Genomic DNA, 20,187 nt, shown 5'->3' with positions numbered 1-20,187 from the left:
TCCCAACAGCAGCAGCAGTTCCTTGAACTTTGTAAGCGATGGCAGAAGAATCATACTCCCTGTTCCCTGGGAAGAATTTGTCATGCTGATGCACAGTGTACATGTTCTTTGGCATCCCTCCTCCCCATGGATTTACTTACCAGTTAACTCTGCATTTCTCAATCCGGCTCTTGTGGTTTGGCAGAGTAAAGCATCATGCAATTCTTTTATTTGGGAGTGTGGGTAAAATACCCTTTGGAGCCACACTGATGACAGATACTTCTTTTCACAGTCTGTTCTCTTCTACCTTGCAACAGTGAAAGCTCTGAAATGAAGCAGGCAACGCTGATACAGCTCTATTATGAAAGGAGCTGAGTAGATGCTTATATATGCAGGAAATTACACTCCTCAACATGGTACATATTCAGATATCCCATTTTTGATGCTAGTTTTATAGACCTATACAATTTTTTTACGTAATGAGCTGTGCTTTCTGAGATTCCTCACTAGGTAGTTGATTTACATTACCCTTATTGGGATTCCCAAGAAAGTGCGCAAGATTGTCACAGCCAGGAGCATGTCTTAGCTATCCTTCTGAAGATGTTTTCTTGGACAAGTCCTCTCATTTCCTAGGTAGGTTCAGAGTGTGATCTCCCCTTTGAGAACCAACCCCATTCCCACATCCTGCTTCAGTGACTGTCCTCAGCTGTTCCAGGGAAGACTTTCTTGGGCGTTTGACACATCCAGCCACTTGCAATACACTGCGCAGTGTACAATGTACAAGCTGGCTTCAGAGCATTTACAGTTCATTTGGCATTTGCTGAATGTTCAAGCTGACTATCCCATTGCGGTCTCCATATTTCCTTGGTTGATGATAGAAGCATAACTACTAAGATGCATTTTCTTTTAACTCTACTGTTCAGGTTTATAGGGCCCTGAAGCTTATTGCTGCAGTCTGAGAAATCCTGTGGTATACAATTCATATGTCAAGTCCTGGAGCTCAAAGTAGTATGAGATGATTATCAAGCCTTCTACACATGTATTCATGTTGCCACCTAGAAATAATAGGGATGACAGCAGGAATCTGCATGAGATCCTCTGCCACGTGCAGGGAAGCAGACACTCTGTTGAACAAGCGTACTGAGCATCAGGTTATACCTAACTGCTTTCAATTTTCTCAGGGCACCAAACATTTCGGAGAGTGAAATAGGCCCTTTCAAACTCTTGAATCATAGATGATAGGTGCAAGACAAAATTTTAGAAGCTGACCTTCAGGACTGGACTCTCCCTCTTTATTTTAGACATCAGCAAATTCTTTCTATAAGCTTTTGTGTGCCTTATAGGGGGCCCATGGCTTTTCTTTGTAATGCTGTATTCCACAGAATTTAAAAATTCTCTGGCTAACAGCAATGCATGTAGGTATATCTACAGTGCAAATATACAAATAGATAATATAAATTGAAGAATAGTTTCAGGAAGTAACATCTCCTTCAGAAGTGCAGAAATTGTAGTTTATTTCTTGTTTCCAGATGAAATTAACATGACATAAAGACTAGAGTAAAAATGAAAATGAGAGCATCGAAAATAGAGATGCGTAGCACCCCAAAAGAAAAAATTAAAGGGAATAATGAGGGTCCATTTATGGATACATTACGGGAATAATTGTGATGCTATGAATGGAGGGAATAAAGAAAGAAAAGAGCACAGTATTTCTGTAAGGGTAAGGTTAAAAATATTAACGTTAAAGGTGGTTGACATTGAAGGATGAAGATGTTGGAATTCTGGTTCCAACTTTTGCTAAAAAGAGATTATTAATATTATTAACATAGCCAGTTTGAGTAAGATGAGAGGCAAATTTGTTTATCGTAGAACTGGCAGAGGAGGAATTCCAAATGCTTTTCTGAACAGACTCTAAAATTTCTAAAACCTCTAGAAATTGAAGAGAAAATATATTATGGGTGAGAGCTGGACAAAAAAGTAGAGTAACAATTGCCTTTTTGTGGGAGACTAAATATGTTTTTATTATGAGGGAAAGAAGAATCTAAGGAAAGGATGGGAAGACTGCTGCAAGTGTTAGATCTGGAAGAGCATAATGGATGGGAAACTTCATCCATCCTGCCTAAGGGTGTTACAAGCATGGAAAGGAAGGGGAATAGAAGGCAACCAAATCATCACTTTTTTGATATGATTTGATTCTGGTTTGGCTTTTTGTTAGACCTCTTTATTCTGCACTGAAACAAGCAGTTCTCTTTACATGCAGGGAAGATCTGAGAACATTAAAAGAACCACAGAATTTATGACAATCCCTCTTCACAGAACAGCTAAGAGTTACTCACTTGCATCAGGCAGTGCGATGCATATTCCCCTGAGTCACTCGCATTTGACTGTCTGAAGTCATAAAAGAAAAAGCCACAGGAACACATCCTGTGTATTATTTTACTAGGCTGGAAGAAGTATATTATTCACTAAATATAAGTTGCATGCATTTATTAGCCTTTTTGTTTAGGCTTACAAATTCCTTGTCCTATTAGTGTGTGAAATCACATGAGAATAACTCATCTAGATGTTAATGAAATAATCATGTCATAAGTACTTATACTGTGATGATATCCGTCTCCATGAAATCTACTGAGAAGTTAGGTTAGGGATGGGAGTATTTGATTTAGGGGTAGGATTCGGGTTGTGCACATTTTTCTTCTGTAGACCAAGATTGCTGAACACAATAAGATCTTTTCATTCCTTAAAATCAACTATTTCCCTTCAAACATTGCTTTTTTGCTAGTAATTCCTTGAACACCCCCCCCGCCCCTTTAATCTACATCTGGAATATACCAGTACTTCTATGCCTCTGAGGCATGCCCATCTCACCCATCTCTTCCCTCAACTGTGTTTGTCAGGAATTTCATTCAACCAGAAACACGTTCTGTTAAACTGTATTGGGAGGACACGCAGAGATTAAACACAGGAGTACTTCATGCGTGAAGACTTGTGGATGACACACACTGTGAAGTATTTACTGTTTGAAGAGATGCAGTTGACTGTCTCCCCATTTTCCCCCATCTGTAGTTACCTTTATACCTTTTTCAATTTTCTGTCTTGTTCTTTTTTCTCAAAAATACCATGCGAACATTCCTTGAAATTTTGGAATTTATCAAACATATATTTGTGATGCAGATGTTTAGACAAAGAGACGATGTATAAATACAGGCTGGTCAGCCTCACCTGCATCCTGGGAAAGGTGATGGAGCAGCTTATCCTGGAGGCCATCATCAAGCAAGTGGAAGAAAAGAAGGTTATCAGGAGTAGCCAGCATGGATTCACCAAGGGGAAATCATGCCTGACCAATCTGATAGCTTTCTACGATGACATGACTGGCTGGGTAGACGAAGGGAGAGCCGTGGATGTTGTCTACCTTGACTTCAGCAAGGCTTTCGACACAGTCTCCCATGATATCCTCCTAGGGAAGCTGAGGAAGTGCGGGCTGGATGAGTGGTCGGTGAAGTGGATAGAGAACTGGCTGAATGGCAGAACTCAGAGGGTTGTCATCAGCGGCGCTGAGTCTAGTTGGAGGCTGGTGACAAGTGGTGTCCCCCAGGGGTCAGTACTGGGCCCACTCTTGTTTAACTTCTTCATCAACGACCTGGATGAAGAGTTATAATGTACCCTCAGCAAGTTTGCTGATGACACCAAACTGGGAGGTGTGGTAGATACACCAGAAGGCTGTGCTGCCATTCAGCGTGACCTGGACAGGTTGGAAAGCTGGGCAGAGAGGAACCTGATGAGGTTCAACAAAGCCAAATGCAGGGTCCTGCACCTGGGGAGGAACAACCTCATGCACCAGTACAGGCTTGGGGTGGACCTGCTGGAGAGCAGCTCTGTGGAGAGGGACCTGGGTGTCCTGGTGGACGACAGGTTAACCATGAGCCAGCAGTGTGCCCTGGCTGCCAAGAAAGCCAATGGGATCCTGGGGTGCATCAAGAAGAGTGTGGCCAGCAGGTCGAGGGAGGTTCTCCTTCCCCTCTACACTGCCCTGGTGAGGCCTCATCTGGAGTACTGTGTCCAGTTCTGGGCTCCCCAGTTCAAGAAAGATGAAGAGCTACTGGAGAGAGTCCAGCGGAGGGCTACAAGGATGATGAGGGGACTGGAACATCTCCCCTACGAGGAGAGGCTGAGGGAACTGGGCTTGTTCAGCCTGAAGAAGAGAAGGCTGCGAGGGGACCTAATAAATGCTTATAAATATCTGAAGGGTGGGTGTCAGGAGGATGGGGCCAAGCTCTTTTCAGTGGTGCCCAGCGACAGGACAAGGGGCAATGGGCACAAACTGAGGCACAGGAAGTTCCGTCTGAACATGAGGAAGAACTTCTTCCCTCTGAGGGTGACGGAGCCCTGGAACAGGCTGCCCAGGGAGGTTGTGGAGTCTCCTTCTCTGATTCAAGACCCGCCTGGACAAGGTCCTGTGCAGCTTGCTGTAGGTGACCCTGCTTCGGCAGGAGGGTTGGACTAGATGACCCACAGAGGTCCCTTCCAACCCCTACTATTCTGTGATTCTGTGATTCTGTGAAATGTCCTTGAAACCTCCATTAATAGAAATGCACTGAAAAGTTTTAACACAAACATGTAGTTAAAATTCATACACACAAACTGACTATGACAAGCACTTTAGAAAGCACCTGTTGGTTATAGACATTAATATATTTTTCCCAGGATAGCAGCAGCAGGATTACAGTAAATACGTGTGCTTCATGGTGGTGTATTTTTATCGGCTTCTATAGGGAGACTGTTATAAATACTAGGAATGTCTAGAATGTTTACTGGTTTTAAAAATAGAGAAGAAAATGTGTACTCTTTAGCTGAACAGCGAAAATGCAGATTTAAGCTTTATGAGAAAATAAACAATGTCTCTGAAGTGGTTTTATTTTACAGTATATCCAAACAAGGCTTTTTGGTCATTTTGAGATTTTGTCAGCTTTCTAGATTTTTATCAAATGGCTGATTGTTTTTGAACTGTGGCAAAATGCCAGTTCTGTTATGATTATAGATGAAGACTTACTACTTCTATTTGAAGATTTTCTAACCTCTCCCTTTACAACAGTTCTACTTAGATTGTCTTATAATTTTGTGTGCTGTATGTTAGTTAGGAGAGGTTATTGTTCCATATCTGCAAATCCTGGAGTTCCCTTGAAGAGGTAGACTTTTCGCAGAAGACCGTTTCTTAAATTTGAAGTGGATTCCCAAGTTCTCTCACTCATTCTTCTTCCAATGGTTATCTGCCACTTCCTATCTTGTCTGCATTCATTGAGCCTCATTCTGCAGCTTCAGCAACATGCAAGATCCTCAAGAAACAATGTGGGCATGTGTTTTGGCATGTATTGCACACACACATAGACATGCATCCATATGAAGGACCTTTTGTAGTTCAGATGAACCCCTAATGATTTTATTCACTTTGAAAGGCACTTAAGCCACTCTCCGTGCCTTTCATTTGTGAATGAAGTTTTGTGGGAGCTTCAAAATTCTGGAAGATTTGATGCACTGTTGCATTTTCTGGACATTTGTGAGAGTCTGAGATGGCCACTCTTCTACAGAGTTACCAGAGCTACTATCTCTGTGCCTTAGGGTGAGTCCATATTAGGTTTAGAAAAGAGGTACTGAACATAATTTTGAGATTTAAGCATTGAGACCTGCGAACAATAAATGAGGGCACACACTAAGTGTTTATATCATCATATTTTCTTTGGCTTGGTTGGGAAATCCAACTACTGGGAAGATGTGTTAATGAAGATACAGGAAATGTGCAACTGTCTACAAAATGTTGTCTGTGGTGTAATGTGTAAAGCAGCAGAGGGTGCCAGAAAGCAAAAAGTTGTGGCTTCCATTGTAATTAAGGGAAAATGAGAGGGATTGTAACTAGCAGTTGTTGGGGTGAAACAAGGTTTGCATTGTGAATTCGGCTGCAGAAGGGAGGGGAGAAGACACACTTGTAATTTTAAACACTCACATGCGCTTAAAATTAAAATGAACACTGTCCACCAAATTGTCAAGCTGTGGAGGTATTGTGTGGTACATTATGCCTAGGTGACAGTGCTTCTCACTGAGTCATCTTTTAGTGGCTATACATACCTCACATTTCAAAGTTTAACCCTATAGCAGAGGCTGCAAGAGAGGAGGATAATAAAGTAGCATAGAGTGTCACAATGATGTAGTGTGTTAATTACAAGCCAACATGGTAACAAAAACCATCCTGTCATTCTACATTTGTAATTTTTAAGCGTATTAAAAAAAGACCTGACAACCTCTCCCTGCTCTCCTGCTGGAAAGTAAAATACCAAAAATTTTATGCCAGTTTTTCGGCAATATTGCATTACTTCCAGAGTAGAATACAATTACAATGTTAGAAAATGAAGAGAAAAAACAGAAAGTAGGTGCATACTGAAACTACTACGATCAGTCCAGATGTATTTTCTCACTCTGCCCTTGATCATTGCTGGAACAGGAGCTGCCTACATCTGCTACAGCTAAGTGCTAGCCCATTTGTGGAAAGAATGCCAAATCCGCTTGATTTTACGGTGTCTTTTACAGACTCACCATGTTGGAGTTCCTTGACTTTTATGCACACTAACCCAACTAACCTTGCTCTTTTATTTGGCAGTAACTGTACCTAAAGAATAAACTCGTCTTTGAACCCTGTTGCAAATCCCTGCTACCTACAGCCTTTCCCCCAAAGCCTGATTGCTGGCACATGTGAAAGATCACGCACTGCTGCATCAGAGCAATGGTCCATGAGGTCAATATTCCTTCTCTGAGTACAGCAATGCAAGAGGTGATTTATCAACGAGAAGTAACCCTTGTAATTTCTTTTGGTCCATTCACCTTCTCTTTCCTCAATATCTAAAGTTTTTGTATTATGGGGATTAGAAGGCACTTCTTTGCCTGCTCCTTCAGTATTCATTTAGGGACTACTGTTACGATCACCATTTATTCTATGAAAAGTCAAAATGAAGCGTACTGGATTTCTCAGAGATCCATGGGATGAGGTGTAGAGTAGTCCTATTTTCTTCATTGGTTGCAATTACTGCTCTGCCAACCTGGTCCTGCTGTCAGGAACCCATGGATCTGATCAATCTGGAATGGCATAAGGTACCACTGGACAGCTGAACTTCTGTATTAGTGAAAATTTTGGTGACATTAAATTGGACTTAAATAGTGATGTTAACTCTAAATATAAACTCAGTTACAACTGGTGACCATATTATAGGCAATAGTATTAAAGTACACAAAGGTAAAATTGGCTTAAGCTAGCAGCAGGACAGGAAAATTATCACAAAGACTGCTTATTTCAACAGCATTAACTAATCCCTTTTCATGTACAGGCTTTTGATCAGGTTAATTAAAATATTAACACAATCTTCTTATGGGTTTTTTTTTATGTAACTTGTCTGTTTAAATCCACTATGACATGAAACTTAATACACAAATTGTTAGAATACAGTACAACCATTTTTGTTTCAGCAGAAATAAATAGCATAAATACAGTAATCTGTTTGGCAGCTTTCTGATGTGCAGGAATTATTTAGAACAATCCTAGTCTGAGGAGTCTGCTGACCATATGATCAACAGATGATCATATGACATAAATCAGAGCTATACTTATTTTAAGTTGGCCCAGTGTCTGGATATGAATTAGTCTGGGCAGGGTTCAGTTTCAGAGTCAGTCCAAGATACACTTTTTTTGTTAGGACTTGATTGTATTCAGCCTCATGAGCTGATCACACATAATTTTTGCTTTTTGAAGAGTTTACATCAACTCAAAGCATTTGTTTACCTATGCAGTTCTTAGCAGTTTTTTCAGGTTGCATCCTGACCAGCACCAAACCTGTGAAGTCCTGAGAGTTGAATCGGAACAGTCTTTCTTCAATAGAAAAATGTTTGTATTTTAGCTTGTAGCTTTTGGCAGTCTTTAATTCTGTAATAATTAGAATATGCTTCGTTTAGGCTTGCATTGTCAGCTAATTGGAACCTTGTTTGAATTATTCATACCTCTTGATTCTTCAGAGTTTCTTTGGAATTACAATGGGAGCATACCAATGACATTTCCCTCTAGGGAAAAAATACCACAAGAATTTTCTTTGTCCTAGGATTTCCACACTTGAGGTCTGAGACCTATTTGCATGTGAAATAAGTATGAGTTCATGAAGCTAGATAGCTACAGTTTTGTGTATTTTAACTGCACACATAACTAGCGAACCAGCATCCCAGTCTTGCAGGCTGTTTTGCCTGTCACTCACAGATTTTCTCAGTAATTCCTCCAAATAATAACTTTAAATTAGCTTTTTTTTTGTAAAAGCTCTCACTTAGTTCATGGACAGATTAGTATTAACACTCCACAGTAAACATATGTCCAAGGGTGTCCTCACAGTTCTTGTATATAGAAGGCTTCTATTTGGATTTCTTCACATAAACAGTTTTGAAAGATTTATATTGTTGCATCATATAAATTAATGTATTTGAAGATATGCGCCTCCTCCAAACCCCAGTAAATGCTTATTTTTCAAGTAATACTGGCCGTATTTTGTAACATGATACCACTTGGCTAACTGTTTAAAGAAATGCTTCCTCCTCCACTTCACACTTCATTGGCTACAACTGGAAGTGAAATGACAACAAGCAGCAAACGCTTGTTAAGGCCTCACTTTATAGGCTCGAGCACTTCTGGTGTTTCTGTTATAACATTTGGCTAAAAAGACAAGAAGAATACTCCCGGACCTGTTGAGCTTTAGAGCAGAGATCCCGTTGCCTTCCATGGTTCCAGGTGCTTTTATTTTCATTGACTGAGAATCTAGACACAAGATCCTGTGAAAATGTGGAAAATGCTTCCCTTGATTATGAGCATAGAACAAAGAGATGGGTAACAGTGAAGGCTCATTATAAGCATGGTATGAAAACATATACAGCATGACCTGATATTTCTTTGTATACTATGCTAAACATGGTGTAAAATGTAATGCTCAGGTACACTAGCAAAAGTGAAAGCCTGAGTCTGAGTCTTTAATATTCTCCCTATGGATTTTAAAGATCTGTGTTTTAACTTGAATAGTTTCACCTGTGACCTCAACCCATCACCATTTTTGTTTCTTTTGAGCCTTTTCTTGAGGGTTTAGATAATCTTGAGTCAGTAATATGAAAAGTAAGCATGAAGGGAAACCAGTGACTTATGTTCTCTCCTACATTTATTTTCCCAAGAACTTGAAGTTCCAGCTGAAGGACCAGTTGTATAACTTTAGACCTACAGAAGTCTCTGGGCTGTACAAGTATTTTTATCACTTTTCTTCTGATGAGCTTAATGTTCTATGAATATTTTTCAGGGTAATATGCAAAATATATCTAACTAAAAAAACTTCAGAATGTTTATAAAATCAAAAGGACAGAAGGATCGGAGGAAATTGTCAGTGTCTCTGCTGCACAGGATGTAACATTATGACTTCTGGTGTAGTCAAGAAAGCATGAAGTGTATCTGGATGGATTCCATTTTCAAAGTTCAAGAGATGCAATGGAATGTCCCACAGTTTACCTGTTTACTTATCTTTTAAAGGATTCAGCCTGTCATGGGTTGTAATTGCTTTTACTTTTAAAAGGTGCTTTTATTGATGAGCTAAATGAAGTTGCTATGTACTAAATAGTGGTGAAGGAGAGAATTGGAATACTTTCAAAGATTTAATTAAATCTAGTAAATGAAGACTCTGTTGTAGATTCCCTTTTGATCTAATGGAGAGAAACTCCTCTGTTTTAAAGAAACGTGCATTTTCACATTGCCCTCCGATTTTCGGAAGTTGCCAAGTTCCATAAATATTTAGACACTGGTACCTTGCTGACTCAGAAGCATTGCATAACTGAAAAAAAGATCATAGACAGGCTCCCTAAAGTGATGTATTGCTTTAAAACACACCATGTTTAAACAGAGTCCCTTTTATCATTGCCTTAGAAGACATCCTCCCAAGGTAGTATTTATCTTCAATTTTGTGTTCTGAGTGCGTGTGTAGGGCTCTTTCATGGTGGCAGTGGTCACAGACCTGAAGAGATGAGAGCACTGAAGTAGGGAGTTACTCTGAGACTCTGGAAAAGTACTTTCGCCTAGTCTTTTGACTCATGCTGCTGTGGAGTCACATTTTAGCTTTTAAGAACTTCATGCAAGATATTGAAATACTTTCATGGTTTTCAGAATCCAAATCCGGGAGTCTATTCAAGGCCAAAACCAGCACTGTATTCTGATAAAAAATGCAACACGTTCTTCTCACAATTTCCATTATAGCAGCACAAAAGTGCTTCAGAAATTACCATCATAGTATTTTGTGCTTTATGACGTCTGCTGTAGAGACTACTGTATAGAAATGGGTAGAGCAAATGCAGACAAGACACAAAAGGAAGCGTGCATAAGAAAGGAAGACAACATAAGCAAGATCACACCATTATATAGATGAGTAGAGTAAAATTTTTGTGTTCTTCTCTTAGGTGTTTTTTGGGGTGTTTGTGGATAGAGTTAAAAAAAATGGGGTTGTATGAAAATCACAAGCAGATGTTCGTAATGATCTAAATGGCCATCTAAAAATTATGATTAGGATTAATGTTTTTATTTAAAATAACTGAATTGTTCATTAACTTGTTGATGTGTACAAACAGAAAAATACCAAACAAATTGAATTTTACATGAGACATTTCCTCCCATTCACCCCAAACTTTCCAAGCACCAAGTCAGGGGCTAGGTGAAAAACACCAACTGTTGCTTTCATGTTCCCGACAGGACTGACAGCAAAGGGGATCAATTTCCCACTGCAGCATTTTCTTAAAACCAATACACACCCCTGCCCATACTCTAACCTCAACAGTGACCTCACACATTCTTTTATCAGCAGGTCAGTACATATGTGTGTTGAATTCTCCAGGTATTTGAGAAGTTAATTTGTTTTCACATTTCTGGATTTACTGGTCGTATTTCATGTTTGGAGAGCATGTTGGAAGAATTTGATGTACATGTTCCTTAATAACTGTTGGAAAAGGAAGTGGAAGTTATTTCAGTTTTAAATAACACCATCATCCTTTTCTCAAAAAATAACTAATAATTAAATAACTCCAGCATCATTTCCTAAAAATTTTTGCCTGGGAGGCCTTGTACATACCAGTAGTTATTATCCTCTAAGGCAAAATTCTCCCCAAATGCCTCCAGTAAATCAGTTTTTAATTTGCATATATAGTCTCTTATTGCAAAGTCAATGCTGAGTTTGGAACAGTTTTTTGGACTGATGTTACATGATTCTCTGATAGTGATTTTTACTGAATGCTCCATAAATTATTCTGTTTCGAGTAATGAGGAGTTTGTTAGAAAAAAATAAAGCCAAATCTGTGTACGTGTCAGTGTATTCTGCTTAACACCCTAAAATGTATTATAATTTCCATAGAAAAATGGAATGTGCCTTGCATCTGGGTGGAGGTAACAGGCCACGTGCAACAGCAAGTCAGCAGAACGTACTTAATATCTCCCAGCAGGACTGCTAACACCTGTTTTATCTGGGTGGATTTTCAAATTTACACCACCCACGGAAACTTGACATTGCCTTCCAGTACAGTTACAAAAAATTATTGCGATGATCTGTGATGTTAGGAGCTTGTGGGAAATAAATTATCAGAACATAAATAATGTGATTTTTAAGTCTCTGGTTTTCTTCGTACTTTTGCAAGTTTTACTGGAGAGCTTTTTTATCTCCTAATTTCCCCTTTCTTCAAATATCACCCATTTCTACAAGGTGAACTGAGAATTCATGGCAAATTTCACCCAGTCTCAGTAGTCTTCAGTCAAGGGAACAGTGCAGCATGCAGCCTGCCATACCAGCATCTTGCACAGAGACAGCAAGTTTGAAACTAAAGAGGTTCCTCACGTGGGTCACTATAAGTTTTGCATTACTCTGGACCACATTTCTTCCCATTGCATTTACTTTAGCATTTGGAGGAATTTGGGTGTATTCTCTGCTCTTCAAAGTGTCCTTGTTGAGTAGTAGTAGTAAAAAACATCTTTTATTGCATAATAATACTATGTATGATTTCTTCATAGGGAATCTTGATGGAAGACTGTCTGACTTTTAGACAGTCTTGCTCAATAATAAAATAAAAATTTTTTAGTATTAATTTAGTATGAACACATAGTTATGTTAATAACCATACCCAACTTTAACTATGCAAGAGACAACAAAGCAGATGGCTTGCTTTCAGATGTGTTAAACTAGTTTAACCAGTGCCATATCAAAAGAAAACAGTCAGCTTGTTATAGTTCAACTACAATACGTGTAAAACGAGCCCATAGGAATTTATTTCACACTGTTCCCTTTGAAAGTGTTTAACCCTACTCTTTTGTTCTTGTTACAGTAGAGATAGGTTTGAGAAAAAATATTTTCTACAGCATGAGAAATTCTTCTTCTGGAATACCTAGGAATCAGCTGTTGTGGATAACATACAGCAATACCGTGTGGTGAAAATACTAAAAAAATTTTGTAAATAAAATTTCATGACAGGTTTTCACAGAAAACAGGTAAATCAACAAAAATGTCAAATCAAATGGAGCTCTTATTGAGGTTATTGATTGATACTTTTATAAATAATCAAAATAAATCTTATGATATGTTATAACAAATAAATAATGATTGCTTACTTTTTATGGATTAGATATATTTTGTCCCACACAATAAGTACAATTATAAAGGCATTAGGGATTTTTAATATTTTCATTGTATTACCCTTTGCAGATTTTGCTAAAGATTTAAGCAGAACTTAAGTGTGCCAAACATCCCTTTCCAAGTGAAGAACAACAGGGGGTTCTAAATAATGCATATTGTTTCGGCAGTCATTTAAGAATCACCTAGACTCCCAAACAGTGTTGAAACATGGCATTTGAAGAATGGACAGGCAGAGGGATAAAGACATTGGACTGGGTAGTCCATTTTGGTATACCAGTTTTAATCTAGAAAGATGCTTTTGACTTCAGTTGAACCTCCTTGGTGTAGGCAAGCTATCAGAAATGGGTGTTTGGGCCCAATGCTCAGCTTGGCTGAGCATATATACATACAACACAAGTATGATAGTAAGTAGACCAGCAGGCAGTGTATTCAGTTATCACGTGTTTCAAATGGAGAAAGTCCTTGTGTTGTTTGATTTTTAGTTTTTGGTGAAGGAAGTATTGGACCTATACCTATTTTGTAGATAGTGAAAAAAGTTGAATGTCCAACGGCCTGGTTTATGAAGTCTGGCTTGGTTAAATAATCTTAGTGATAAAATTGAAGATAAAAACATCTGTCAGTATAGAACTGCAAGCATTTTCTCTTTAGATCTTTATCTTGTAGCTTTCTATCCCTATGCTTTAAGGAGAAGCAAAACAGGAATGCAAACTAGTGAAACCAGCTGGGAAGAAAATCCATAAGGAACCAAGTTACAAGGCAAACCAAAAATCTGGGTGTTTCCCACACCACAGTGAGTTGTCAACAAGTCACAATGTGTGCAATAGATGAGTCAATTAAGAACAGAAAGTGAAATAAACTTGTCCTTCTCAACTTCTGAGAACAGCTTTAGGTGTAGCAGGTTGTGCAAGACTATACATTCAGGCAGAAAATAGACCTTTTAGGTCATGTTTGTGTCAGGGGGAAGGTTTAAACATGTACCATGTGAGAGTGTACATGACCAATTCTCGCACTGTTCTCTATTAGGTGAGGGAAGATCAGAGTTTAGGCCGTGCTCACCTTGAAATATTTTCCAGTTTCTTCCAAAGCATTCTATATAACTATGTCTACCATGGAGAGTTTCATTCTCTCACCAGCTCCAACATGTGCACCAAAAATGCTTTTATCCATGCAAGCAGGCATCTCAGTTGCTTGCCTCAATCTCTGTTCTTTTTAGAGCCTGCAATTAAGACCAGATCGCTGCCACTTCACCTGCTACTAAGAACGTACCCAGAACTCAAAACCTAGTGTGTCTTCTTTCATGCTCAGTTCATGTGAAAGTCAGACAAATAAATAGTATCTGCTCTTCCATTTTCCATTTTATTCATTTTATGCAGCATTTGTATTGCGAACATTAAGAGTCTGGGATGCTACCTGTAAGGCCTGAACTGTATTTTTATTTGACTTTGATTCTACTAGTGCTACAGAACTTGAACGAGAATGAGCTCTGTAATAACAACAGATTATTTTCTAATTCTGCATTCAGTTAAATCCATTGACCTCCAAAAATTTTGTTAGTGATGAATATCCATGGGAAAGAAAGAGTCAAATACAGGTCATTCAACTCAGGTTAATACTCTGGGGAAGTTTAGGAAGGTATCTTGCTGGTAAAGTGTGTTTAAAATACAGTTACTGTGACACAGAATATCTCATGCCATAATACTAAGCTCAAAGGAGTATTACTTCATATTTGTATTGAAAAAAAAAGCAACAAATACTGAGGAGTTTTATGGAGTTTCTGTGCTCTGGAAGGCGAGTATGTATGTGACTCTCTGGGTTTCTGTGACAGACTGTTACCATGCATGTCCCTAATCAGCCATCAGCAACATTAGAAAACTTCAACAGAGCAAATTCTTTGCCAGATTTTATCTGGGGCTTTGGGTCATGAATCAGAATGTCAAAACACACACAGAGCTATGGAAGATAATGCTGAACGAAATGCTAACAGAAATTACTGTTTTACTTTTACTGTCAAAATTACGTAGAGTATTTTAGGAACATATATGTATAGAAACACTCTGTATTAATAAGGTGTCATATTGATAAAGGTGTCCCATTCTTCAGCAGGAGGAACCCAGCTCGAAAGAGACAAATAACAGCTAACTTGCATATGTGTTTATATGTTCATATATTGTCGTAAACTTAACAAGAGATTGTCAAACCAAGATATTTTTCAGAGCTTCTTATAAATACAGAAAAACATAATGCTATATTAGTCATTATCACTTGTCTTCTGAGCATCCCACAATTAAATTTATGTTTGGAAGTGAAGAAAGTGTTGTCTGCCAGCCAAAAGAGATGAAAGCTAATCTTGGTAACAGCAAAAATAATTATAAGACATATTCTATATGTTGAGTCACTGGTGAGTACAATCCCACAAATGAGCTCTTCCTGTAAGTCTGCTGAGTGCCTGGTATTAAGTACTACTGTTTATCTACATGCAAGTCCCACAGTCTGGATTAGTGATTTATTTCTGTCAGTAAAATTTCAAATAGCTTCCAGTCAAAAGCAGATTACCCACAAGTGCGCAATTTAATATGTTACAGTGGATTTGCAAGGTATCTGCTTTGTATGCCATGTAATGTGTTAATAATATCAGAGTTGTGATGTTGCTGCTTATTTGTACATCATCGTTTGGACTATAACCCCATAAAATGTGAGTGTAGAAATATCTTGGGGCTCACTAATATTTATGGTGTGAATATTTCAGGTGCTTTTTTCATAATGCTGTGGTATGAACAATATTAAAAGTATTTGTTTTATAAAAGAAGCTTAATACATTATAAGCATAATCAGTAGGCTTAATATAAAAAGCATCAAATGCTGTTATCTACCTGATGAAGCCCACAAATCTTCATTCCTAAATTTTTGTCCTCTTAGCTGAGTTTATCTGTGCCCAAGATGCCAGATCTGTATTTCAGAATTGGACACAATATTATTGAGTTTTGGTAAGGAAGTGATTATATTATCAGCGATAGATTTTTGTTACCTCTGAAAAGCAATCTTGTGTACTAGTGATTGACTTTCCACACGGTTAATTAAATAGCTAAGTGGACTGGTATCTGTGTGGCGAGGAATGTTTATTATATTAGCAATTCTTTATCCCATTTATAGATTTTAAGACTTTTAATGTGACGGATCTGCTATTCATGGGACTGGACTTCTTCCCCGCTTTTGAACCTTTAATATAAAATAAGTGTCTTGGAACAAATAATTTTGGGGATTGACAGCAATGAAGAGCTGTTCATCCACAGTCTGATCTTGGCAAATCTTCCTGTACAGGAAAATTTGCAAATTTGAGTCACTTTTCTGTATCTTGATACACAAGATTCAGAGTCAATCTGTGTATCCTGAATTCTATGCAGTAATGAACTGTATCTTCTGCTACAACACTTTGTAACTCTGATGATACTATTCACGATAATGACGAACATCAGCTCTGTTATAAACTTGTACTTTTTGCAAGCAAAATTCACCATAAAATTGTTGGCATGTGTAAGATACAAAATTAGTCTGATGCCTGTGTTAAATGTTACACTGCAAAATCTTCAGCCCTTGCTATATAAGCAGGTAGAGTTCTACATATGCAGTGTCAGCTCTCGGAAGAGTTTACCCCAGCGTATAATAACCCATGAGTAACTACTTAAATAAACATGGACTTCAGGGATTCATACCACTATTGATTGAAACAGTATTGAGGAGTGGAAGCTGCTTGAAATCTCTTAGAACTTTTGTAATTGCAAAATTACTCTCATCTGTTAGTACATTTAAATAAAAAGTGTTTGGGGTTGCTAGTGTTTCAGTTCAAAGAATAACTGTGGTTTGCCAAAGCAAGAAGTAGGTAATCAAAGCAATGTTTAGAGACACACTGAAAGCTTCAAAATGGGACAACTTGAAGACTAGCGTTTTCTAGACTGGAGAGGAAAGAAAGTGAAAATAACCCGAGAATGTATTAGCGCATGTCTTATTGAATCTCCTAACAGTTACTCAGAATTGCATAATAACTGCATTTATTATCAGAAAGCTGACTGTAAGAGTTATTTTCTGACATTTTCAATGTATTGTGTGGCTGTGAGTTGCCACACCAAACTTGCTCAATTCACAAGTCAAAACAAGACTTGATTATTAGGCTAACAGTGCAACCACAGTCTATTGTCTGAAAGTTGGCCACTGCTATTGCTTCATACACCACCACCAAGAGGGATGACTGCGGACCTAGGGCTTCTATTGCAGTTCTCTTGGTGAACTGTGAAGCAAAACAGAACTTGCTTTGTAGTGCTGCAGTTTATTGAGTCATTGGTGTTAATGGTAATGACTAGTTTTTTCTGAAAGTTTGAGAGACGTGACTTCAAAGACACATGCTGTGGAAGCAGACACGTAAAACAACAAGATGCCATTTCTATAGGGTATTTTTCACCTTAAATGTATGTTAAGGTTTATGTATTAGGTTTACTATTTACTAAATATTCAGTATTGCAGGAAGATATTCAGATGTTTGCACAGCACATTAGGCCTTAAATGTTCTCTAATAAATTAGGCTTTCTTTGTAGCTATGGTCTCCTGAACTACTGCAGAGAAGTATTAAAAATGTCTTAGTTACACTAGGAGGTCTGCTAGGAAACACTGTTTCAGTTATTTGGAGGTGAACACTACTGACATCACTCTGATGTTTCTTTCTTTTTCTCCTTTTTTGTTTTTGTTCTCCAGTACTTCATTGTAGAGCAAAATTTCCCATCTTTGAAGTAGTTGATTCTGCATTTTGGTTGATTTGAAAGTTCAAAGAGACGCTCATTTATACAACTAATATCCAAACAAATCTCTATTCTTTTAAATTCTTCAGTACAGGAAAATTTCCATTCAAATTGTTTTCTTATGTCGTTGACATCGTTTAAAGGTTGCGTAGAAATATTCTCCCCGCGCACACTATTTTCATGCCCGACGCAGGGGTGTAGTCGGAGGTCAGGGCTGAGCCAGCCCACTGCCTTGCCGGTGCTGTCGAGAGTGGCACCATCCTCCCGTCCCTCCTTCCCACCTCGCCTCTCCTCTCCCAAACCATCCCTTGCTCGGGCTGGGACGCGCCCTCTCCTCTGCTGACTCCTGCGCTCCTCTGACCGCATGGGAAACCGGAGCGACTGAAACACGCTTGCCTTTTCTTCTGGGCAAGTTATCCACGCGGAGCCAGCGGCCGGTGTGCTCGGAGAAGGGCTGAAGCCCAGCAGAGGCAGCAGCATCAGGGCCCCATGCCTGGGAGGAAGAGGAGGTGAGGAAGAAGCAGATCTTCCTATTTTTGCTGCAGCCAGCTTGCAACAGACTTAGCTGTGTCACATCTCTACACCTTATGAAATAACCTGGTTTGATTGGGGTCTTTTCATGGTGTGAAACTGCATAAACTACATATTTAAGAAAATAACAGAGATGGGCCCGAGTTTCTGTGATTCCTGTGCTGGGCCAGAGTTGGAGTATTCCCATTGATTTTAGGATGGTTATTCCACATTCACAGCTGTGCAAATTGGTGGCAACTGCCAAACTGATTTATGAAAGCTTTATGGTAAACGCTTATTTCAGAGTGACTTTAGGTAGTGTTAGATACAGAGTTGTTTCTGTTTGGGTTTTTTAAAATTGATTTAGGAGAGAGATTATTTATCATTCCCTATAAATGGTAGCATGTCCTTGAAAACAAGTGCTTGAAAAAACTTTTTTAAAGTTGTGTTTACTAATGCTTTGGAGTTTATTGTGGTTAAAAAACACATCTCTAAAAATTTTGCGGGTAGTTATAAGTTTCTAAGTACTACCTGTGGATCAAGAGAGGCTATGTGAGTGCATTAGATATACTTCTAGGTTCAGCAGTAAAAAGTATATTTATATTCCTTTTAGCTAATATAATTTTCTGAGAATAATGGCAGAACTACAGTCATAATGGCCTTCTTCCTAGGCTAGAAAAGATACTGCCAGGGATCATGTAGCTTTTAGTCGATGAATGAATTTACCTCTCATGTTGTGATGGTTAATAACTCTTGATATGAAGTATTCTAAAATGTATAAATTTTTAAATAAAATTAACTGCATGGGCTTGATCTACTGCAGACTTATGTTTTTGATGTTCAGTATTTCTGTCTTTTTTTAATATTCTCCAATGACAGTAGGTACTTAAAATATATTGTTAAACATTTTGTTTTATTTGTGTGGTCCTAATTGCCTTGAAAAATCCATCAACCTAAGAATTTATTATAAAATCAAGTCTGTTGAAGGCAGTTGGTGTAGGACACTTGTCTATACATATTTTTTCTATTTTCATAGCAGCATATTTATAGACAAAGTTGTTATTTAAAATATTTTATGCTTACAGCTGAGTATTTGCTTCATAGATCCTGGAAGGGCTGGGGGGACCAGCTGGGGATGGTGACTCAAGAGAACCTTTTGGACCATTCAGGCTCCCTAACCTTTTAGTAATAGAAACATCAAAGGAGTTAAACTAATTCTGTGATTACTCATTTTAGAGGCAGAAGTTTTATCCTTTTATTGATCTACACTTTGGCAACATGTTCTTCTCTTCTCTAAAGCTCTCTGTGGTAATTGCAGATTTCCTCTAAACTGCCAGCAGAAGTTAGCATCGTGTCCTTCACTGAGGAAAAACTCTTCAGAGAAGCATAAACATTAAATAAGTTAAAAGTATTTAGCATAAGGTTTGAAGGAAAACAGCAGAGAATAAACCACTACTGTGACATCATTTTCACAGAATTCTACATCATCCCAAGGAAATACCTTGGCTAACACATTTGTTGGAGATTTTTGCTTGCATTTTTCAGTTAACTCAGTCACCCACATCTCCAGATATATACTCGGTGTCTAATCCTCTATGGATACTTTCATTGCTGTTTGTTTGTAGTCTATAAAATTCAGTTTTATGTTAAGTAGGTGGGTTGCTGATTTGCCAGCATGCCATTCTGGATCAGGCATTTATGAATTGTTTTTAAACACCAACGTGGACAATGAAAGCTTTGTATCAGTTCCCCAATTAGCAGTAATCATTCTTGTTAAACTTTAGTAAAGAGCTGTAGTATGCGATGAATGTAAAGTATTCATTCCTGGGCTGGCTGGTTTTTTTCCCCCTCCTGCATTTCTACATTTTGTCAAATAGTCTTATGCTGCTTGTTATTTCTGTTCATATTGCAGATTGAGAATGTTGATGTCTGCCTTAGCTTTCTGGCAGCCAGAGGCGTGAATGTCCAAGGTCTTTCTGCAGAAGGTAAGAGAAACAAATCATCAGAACAAATAATAGGATTTTTTTCTGAAAACTAATTTTATTAATTGAAATTATTTTGCACCTAAATACCAAACTCAGCTGTCTTGAACAGCATGCAAATATAGATTCGTGATAGTGAGTTCAGATTTTCTTTTAATTTTCTCTTGAAATTGAACCAAGAAATTCAATATGTTTATGAAGCTCGAGAAA

At 38.3% G+C, this 20,187-nt stretch overlaps 1 protein-coding gene across 13 annotated transcripts in view; it reads left to right on the top strand.

Moving 5' to 3' along the window:
- Positions 1 to 20,187, top strand: part of NAV3 (neuron navigator 3) — a 563,756-nt gene that overhangs the window by 381,837 nt on the left and 161,732 nt on the right. For all 13 annotated transcript variants that reach the window (XM_075427918.1, XM_075427911.1, XM_075427912.1 and 10 more), the window contains one exon: positions 19,908 to 19,980. In XM_075427918.1, coding sequence (XP_075284033.1) covers positions 19,908 to 19,980 — 73 coding nt within the window. The remainder of the gene's footprint in view (positions 1 to 19,907; positions 19,981 to 20,187) is intronic.

The sequence above is a fragment of the Opisthocomus hoazin genome, chromosome 8, assembly GCF_030867145.1.
Source record: "Opisthocomus hoazin isolate bOpiHoa1 chromosome 8, bOpiHoa1.hap1, whole genome shotgun sequence".
NCBI classification, from domain to species: Eukaryota; Metazoa; Chordata; class Aves; order Opisthocomiformes; family Opisthocomidae; genus Opisthocomus; species Opisthocomus hoazin.
Note: the sequence above shows the minus strand (reverse complement) of the source record. Positions and strands in the feature narration are given on the sequence as shown.